At 40.3% G+C, this 8137-nt stretch overlaps 1 protein-coding gene across 1 annotated transcript in view; it reads right to left on the bottom strand.

The window, feature by feature from the left end:
• Positions 1-204: 204 nt before the first annotated feature.
• Positions 205-8137, bottom strand: part of CDC7 (cell division cycle 7) — a 35719-nt gene continuing 27786 nt past the window's right edge. Inside the window, exon 14 of the mRNA XM_049772560.1 lies at positions 205-465. Coding sequence (XP_049628517.1) covers positions 205-465 — 261 coding nt within the window. The remainder of the gene's footprint in view (positions 466-8137) is intronic.

Raw genomic sequence — 8137 nt, 5'->3', positions numbered from 1 at the left:
AAGACAGCTTGTGCTAGATTCCTTCACTTCCTGATTCTTCCCCACTAACTTGGGGGATTGTTTCTGGCTCAGGATGCTGGCAGTCATCCATGTGCCAGTTTAGTTTGTAGTGGACATTTGCTATATATTTGGATGCCCAGCACACACTCCAGTTTCATTCTGGGAAGATCACTTGTGTTCTTTTTTGGGAATTCTCTCATTATGTTATTTTGGTGGGTCTGACAGATCAGGTATGTAGCTTTCCTTCGGCCAATGAAATGCTCCCTTTTGGAATTTTCCAGTGGAACTGAGTGGGAAGAGGCAATTAGCCCAGACTCGACCTGTTCGGCCGCGCTCTGCCATTGCAGCTGGGAGGTGAACCATGCCGCCGGACAGTTGAACTGAGTGGTGGAAAGAAAGGGAAAAGCTGTCAACCTTTTCTCCCACCTGCTCCTCAACTCCCAGATCTGCCCAGTTTCTTAAGTCCTGTTTTGTGAGTTTTTGAAATCAGGCCAATAAATTCTCTTTTGTTTGAATCCATGTCTGTTTCAAAGAACAGTCATAGTGCATGCATGGCTGCAGCACACTTATGTAGCACAACATTCAGGGGGTTAAAATGAGTCTAGCCACAGCCTTTCACCATCAGTTATCCATTCCTCAACTTTCGAATCATGTCATCACACACGTCACTAAACCCCTTGAGTTCCCAAATGTACCTTTGAAAGGCCAACCAATACAGAGCTCAGACCCCAAATTACTTTTACTATGGATTCTCACCTTCAAGGTCACTGTCCTTCAGCCTAAAACAACTCAGTGTCAATGCTTGAAAACCAGTAAAATCATTTGGTCTTGTACATCATCCTAAACTTACCTGACTGGTCAATTCTTGCCTAAGAAAAATATGGTTTCCTTCTTTCCTTCATGCTTCCTTCATGTCCTCTTACCTCAGGTGGCATGATTCTTCTCTGGGGTCTGCAAATATAATTTATTTTCCATGGCAAACCTCTCTGAATGTATTGTCCTTGCCTTGACAAAGGGATCAAATCCAGATTTGAAAATAACTTGTTTCACTCCTGCTTCCCTAACTGGCCTCTGTTTTTCTGTGCACACCCTTGACTGTGCTATTCCTCAGCCTCAGAATCTACTTTCTCTGTCATGTCTCTTATTAATATTTTATCTGCTCTTCAGTGTCCTCTTGCCAGCAGGGGTTTAAATCACTGGTAATTCAAAGACAAATATGCATGATTCAGAGCGGTTTATAACTTACCACAGTGAAAAGAAGGCAGTGTCAGGCCTCAAAGCCCAGCAGGCTTTCGTTGTGATTTTTTCAATTGTTGCACTGGCTCCACTGAGAATATGCAGTATGAAATTAACCATAGTCAACTAGATCATGAAATGCCCTCAGTACAAGCAATTTGAGAAGCTGATAAACAAGACCTCAGGGACAATAAGAACGAGGTAGTATCCAAATTAAGTCATTAACTCTTCTCCAAGATCCCAATGTTCAACATGACCTGTTAAAATCCATACTTTCTTTTTTTTTTTTCTTTTTTTGTTTTTTCTCTTTCTTTTTTCTTTTTTTTTCTTTTTTTTTTTTGTCTTTTTATTCTTTCTTTTTTTCTTGTCTTTTTTTTTTTTTTTTTTAATCCATACTTTCTTAAAGTGTCAAATATCTGCAAGTAAAATTTGAGGAACCCAGTCAGATATAATCCCAGGATAAATCAGCTATGGTGGGCAAAGTTTGGTGAAGGAATTGGGATAACAGAACTATAATGTGACCACTGGATACTACTCCTATAGATTAGTTACCCAAAGGAAAATGAAAACTATTGAGATCTGGGCCAATACCCCAGATTGAGTCTCTTACAGACGCCTTTCTAATGTTGAAATGATTCACGTACTGAGATTGGGCAATAGAAATAAAGGAAAAAAACAGGTCCAAGGAAAGTATCTTAAACTGTTCCAAAGAACCATTGAATACTTACTCTGTGCAAAGTAAAATAGGGAAAAGGATGAAATCGTGATGTGAAAATTAATAAAACCTGGACCAAGGATAAGAGTTATATAAATCATGACAATGAGGTACAATGTGCTCTCAGGTTTTAGAGTCTGGAGAGATCTCTTAGAGTTTATATCCAGAAGAAAACCAAAACACACAGTGCATATTTTCTTTCTTATTGCAACCTCATCATATGTTGCAGAGATTATATATGACTCCATGTGGAAAAGAACACAACGTGCTTAATTCCACCTACTGCAGTCCACTGCCAATTCAAATATCTACCACCCTTTCGGTGTGTGCTTAGGAAAACATCAGATTCAGGGGGCTCTTTTGCCAAATCCCCATTTAGACAGACTGCATAATCATGTTTCTGGGAAGGCAAAAGGAATTGTCACCTGAATCCTACCTCGGTTCCTTCAAATGCTCCTGAGAAAAATTTCAGCAATCTGTTCCAACAAGTAGACAGTTATTCTGAAAATTGTATGGGCACAAGGAACAAGTCGTTCAGGATTCTTGCTGGTAAGATTAAGGCTAGACTCATCATAACATTGCTGTAGAATGAAAACTTGCTGCAAACTCAAAAGCTGCAAGCTAAATGTCATGCTATTGCAATATATTTGGACCCAGCCCACAGTATGGTGGGGAGAGTGACAATTTAAACTTCTTGGTCTTGTTGGGATTATCAAAACCATCTTCTTTGATTGAGAACACATGACCTCTCAGACTCAAGGAAGATTGGCCCACAACTGAATAAGGAATCACAGTGCTCTCACTTACTACTCAACTTTTTGTCTGACCTTGTCTATAGTTCTAGTGGAGGCAGAGGCAAAGGGGAGACCATGGGAGAGGATATAATAGAAGCAAATGAGCTGTCTTTTTTTTTTTTTTTTAACGAGAGGAGGTGAGGGTCAGCAGTAAGCCCTTACAGCAGGTAAGCCACTCAAATGCAGCTGACCCCAGCTGGATCTGGGTGACCTGAGTTCAGAGCCAGAAATTAGAGGAGGTAGAATATATTTGGAGATGGAAGAAAGGGTAGCATAAGATTCTGAAGCTAGTAAGCTTTGTCTTTAAGATTGAGGTAAGGTTGGAGTGATAGTACAGCAGGAAGGATGCCTGCCTTGCATGTAGCTGACCTAGATTTGATCCTGGCACCATATATGGCCCCCTGATATTTACCAGCAATGATCCCTAAATGCAGAGCCAGGAGTAAGTCCTAAGCACCTTTAAGTGTGACCCAAAAGCAAAAAGAGGGAGGAACAGAAGAAGGAAAGGAGGGAGAAAGGGAGGGAAGAAAGAAAGGAAAAAGGGAGAAAAGGAGGGAAGGAGGGCCTGGAGAGATAGTTCAGTGGCGTTTGCCTTGCAAGCAGCTGATCCAGGACCAAAGGTGGTTGGTTCGAATCCCGGTGTCCCATATGGTCCCCCGTGCCTGCTGGGAGCTATTTCTGAGCAGACAGATAGGAGTAACCTCTGAGCACTGCCGAGTGTGGCCCAAAAAACAAAAAACAAAAAACAAAAAACAAAAAAAAAAAAAAAGGAGGGAAGGAGAGAGAAAAGGAGGGAAGGAAGGAGAAAAGGAGGGAGAGTATGAGGGAGAAAGGGAAGGAGGGAAGGAAGGAAGGTCAGAATCAAGCCTCACTTTTAGCAGAATGAGGAGAGTCCAATGAAGGAGAAATCAAGTCAATGCATGTTCCTACAAGATCTCTGTTTGCTTATGAACATTTATCTCTTTAAATTTGTGGACTACTGAACTCTTGCTCTGAAAATCAGGTTTAATTTTCTACAAAATTAATTTAGGATTAATTCTAAGTCCATTCATTGAGAGTTCTGGTTAAGAATATTTAGAGCAAAAGCATTTTTACTTTAAGCGTAGGCACACGTTTTACTTCTGTGTCCATTATAGCTACAAATGCTCAGATTTCAGCATATATATATACACACACACACACACACATAAATATGTATATTTGCCAGCACTAGAAAGATACTGTTACATAACATGAACAAAATTCTTGGGGTGGCTGAGGATAGTTCAGTGCTTTCTTGCAAGAAAATTTTGCAAGGGATTAAACTCTCAGTCCCACAATAAAGGGCAAGCTTCACAACCAATATGCAACCCCTGATGACCCTTAGCAAGAACTAAAACCAAATGTAATCTCAATTTCTTGCAGAAACAAGAGGAAGGCAAAGGAGGGGAAATGGATATGACTCTTATCATGAAGTTTATGATCTAAGGTGACAGTGAGTAAAGGAATTGATGATGCATGTTATGAGTGCCACAAGAAATGACTGGTGGCCATGGGGGGCCAGTAGGAGCCTTAATCCCTTGACATGGGGTTTGGTATTGTCTAACTGTCCCAAAAATGGTTTTGGAAAAAGAAATGACAAACAGAAAGGCCAGCATAAGATTGAGCTAGGTGTTGAAAAGGTGTTGGAAAAAGAGATAGTATAAAACCAGGGCACAGAGAAGGTATATAGCCTATCATTCTTACCCCCTCAAAGCACCAGCAATATAATATGACACCATTCCCTGTTGCATAGGCATACTAAAGAAGGGGGAATCTTATGTATAGTAACAAGCTCTTATCTATTAGGGATAAGAACACATTCCTGACTTTGACAACTGTGACTGAACAGATCTTCTGGAACCATAAGGAAAGACTCTATACTAGGCTTCATTCTAGAATCTGTGCAAAAATCAAGACCACTAATTACAGAAGACTGACTACAACAACTGTGACAGAGCAGAACTTCTAGAACCATAAAAAAATCTTAGACTTTGTCCTAGGATCTGTGCAAATACCAAGATCTCTAATGACAGAGAACTGATTTAGTCAGCCACAACTGAGCAGGTTTCCTGGCACCATAAAAAGACTTTGGGGTTTGATAATGAGCATGTTTGGAGCCTGTAGCTGTTACCATGACAGTATGCTTTAGGAATGGAGAAAACCCTTAGGCCAAGGGAATTCCCTTTCTAATATCCCTAATACTTATTGTGACTATGCAAATCAAACAAAACAAACAAAAAAACCTTGCCACACTAGCTCTCTTCATTCCCCCCCCTTTTTTATTATTGTTGTTTTGTTTTTTTCTTGTTGCTGTTGTGTTTTTTGCCATTGTTGGTAGTTTGTTTTGTTTTGTCTTCCAACATCTTGTTCTGCCTCATAAATTGAGTGTGTGTGGGGGGGGGGTGGGTGGGTGAGGGGGAGTGTAGATGATACCAGGAGCAAACAGTCACTTAAAATTTGAATGGAAATAAAAAATGATCAGAACTAAAACCCAAAGTCAACGACAACAGAATCAAGACCCCCAATCTACAACAAATTATATACAAAGGGTATACTGCTGTTACATTAGCAGTCCAGGGGGCAAAGGAGGGAGGTATGGGATGCATGCTGGGAACAGGAGTGGAGGGAAGACAACAGTGGTAGTGGGGATAGTCCTGATTCACTGCCACTAAGTACCTTACATATAATGTGACAGACTTGTAATTCACATTGGTCACAATAAAAATTACAAGAAAAAAGAAAGAGGAAGAAAGAAAGAAGAAAAAAAGAAAGAAAGAAAGAAAGAAAGAAAGAAAGAAAGAAAGAGAGAGAGAAAGAAAGAGAGAAAGAAAGAAAGAAGAGAGAAAAGATAAACTGGATGGCTTTTATCAGGTAGTAACATTTGAGCTGTGTGTACTGAACAAGGAGCAGAACATTGAGCTCAAGGAGGAAGAGAGAGAGTATGGTGAGTGTGGTCAGGGGCCAGGAAATGCTCCAGCGCTGGAGCACATGCCTGATATGCAGGAGGTATGCAATTTCATTCCTGGCTCTGTATGGTTGACTCTCAGCACCACTGTACTTGTGTATTCACACACACACACACACACACACACACACACACACACACACACACACGTCTGCACACCTTAAATGAGCATCACTGGAAGTGGTCCTCTATCCCCAGAGCACTCACTGCTTGGGACTTAGCCCAAAAAAAGGAAGTCTTCCTAAAGGCAGTGGTGTTCCCACTGTCTTGGAGTGTGAAAAAGACTTATCCAGGTGATGGATTTTGGGGTGGGGAAATTTTGTAGGGAGAGTGGGACATAATAGATGTTCACTAGCCTACTCCTCCATGGTCAGATAAATTATATTGTTTTGGTTTGAGGGCCTCCCCCAGCAATGCTCAGAGATTATTTCCAACTCTACACTCAGTGATACTCCTGGCAGGGCTCAGAGGACCATATGGGATGCTGAGGACCAAAACTACGTTAGATACATGTAAGGCAAGTGCTCTTTCAAGGGCCAGTACTTGTTCATTCTCTTTTCTTACTAAATTTAACTGGGTAACACTGACTGCAAATCATCTGGCAGCTGAGAAAAACATGCTGAAGGAACTGCTGCCATCTTCTGGACATATGAGACATTCTAATGATCGCAAAATTAGCATGGCCATGGTACTAGGATTAGAGAACTTCAGATTGTACACTGAAAAGCCCCCAACGACAGAGAAAGATAAATAACAAATTTGTAAGAATGCTCGTATGAAATGAATAACTAGGGACAACAAAGGAGGGGGTTAGGGAAAAAGTACTGGGGTCAGGGATGCAGCCAAACCCTGGTCTGACCCTTGGCACCAGATCTGTTCCCTCTTAACACTGCCCTGTGTAGCCTTGGATGCCTGGGTTCTGCAGGGTACCCTGCAACACTGTCTTCTTGGCCCTAGCACTGAACTGCTTGGCTAGGTTGACCAATTATGTCCTGAGCATCCTGAGTATTTATTAGGAACACCTCCGGCCACACACCCCCCAAGTAACAACAAAAAAATTAGAGAAGGGATTATGTACTGTCAACATTATACTTGCATGTAGCTCATTTATTTATCCAAGAGGTAGGTATGTCATTTTGCTAAAATAAGAAAGAAGTTCGGGGCCGGAGAGATAGCATGGAGGTGAGGAGTTTGCCTTGCATTCAGGACAGTGGTTCGAATCCCAGCATCTCATATGGTCTCCCGAGCTTGCCAGGAGTGATTTCTGAGCTTAGAGCCAGGAGTAACCCCTGAGCACTGCTGGGTGTGACCCAAAAACAAAACAAACAAACAAACAAAAAAGTTCACAGTATTGAAAAGAGATAATGTTGTCTAATGCCTTTATCATATGCTGTCTTTAAAGCCAGGGATTTATTGTCTTATTCCTTTATCATATGCTGTCTTTCAGTCAGGATTGTTTTTTGCATGTTTTGGTCTTTTTAATCAAAGTAAGGGTGCAGTATAAGTTCCTTAACTGTTATATTTATATTTTAAATGTTTGAAACTCAATAAAAAATACCTTAAAACTCCATTGGTACTCAAAAGGCACTGACAAAATCTCCTTTCCATGTAAGGATATGCACATTAGTTAGTTCCCAAAACAAAGAGCCTCAAATACCATCTATTACAATAGAGTCTATTTTCAAAGTGAAAAAACTTTAAAAATTTTACAAATTTAAAAAAAATTTTAAAACTTTAAAAACATTTAAAAATTTCACACTACTCTTAGTTGACATTCTTAAATACAATCTGGTGCAGAATACTTAAATTTTTAGAAAGCATCAAGTAATGACATTTTTAGAACTGAAGCAAACTCAGAACAATCCAAGATAAGAGCCCTACATGTATGAAAATAAATAGCACTAGCAAACATAATTGTGCATGTTTTCCCATACTATTTCATATACTTTATATATTTTTTCCAGTCCTTTCAGCAAATGGGATTAAAATTAAGTATTTTTTAATATTATGGTAGGAACTAAAAACGTGACTATCATAATGAAGATATTTTTAGGATCTCAATGTCTAAAAGAATCTTCCTTGCAAGCATAGGCTGTTTGATCTCTAGTGCCACTTCCATATGCTAAGCACAGTCCTCAGAGCCACACCCTAATTAGAAAAGATGTATAAACATTGTGGCCAGAACCATGAGTCTGGCCAGCATAGTTGTGAGCATGAGCCCTGAACTCGAGCACCAAAAGCAGGTGTGCCAAGATCCCTATTGAGTGCCGTGGTCAAATGAGTGAACACTGCCAATCCCTGTGCCACTCCAGACAGCACCACAACCAAGCCTGTGTGGTCTGGTCATTTAAATAGCAGCACAAAGGGGAAATGGAAACATTTTGTTCAATATCCTCTTATATAAGA

This window comes from Suncus etruscus, chromosome 4 (genome assembly GCF_024139225.1).
Source record: "Suncus etruscus isolate mSunEtr1 chromosome 4, mSunEtr1.pri.cur, whole genome shotgun sequence".
Lineage (NCBI taxonomy): Eukaryota > Metazoa > Chordata > Mammalia > Eulipotyphla > Soricidae > Suncus > Suncus etruscus.
The sequence above is the reverse complement of the archived record's forward strand: the minus strand, read 5'-3'. Positions and strand labels throughout refer to the sequence as shown.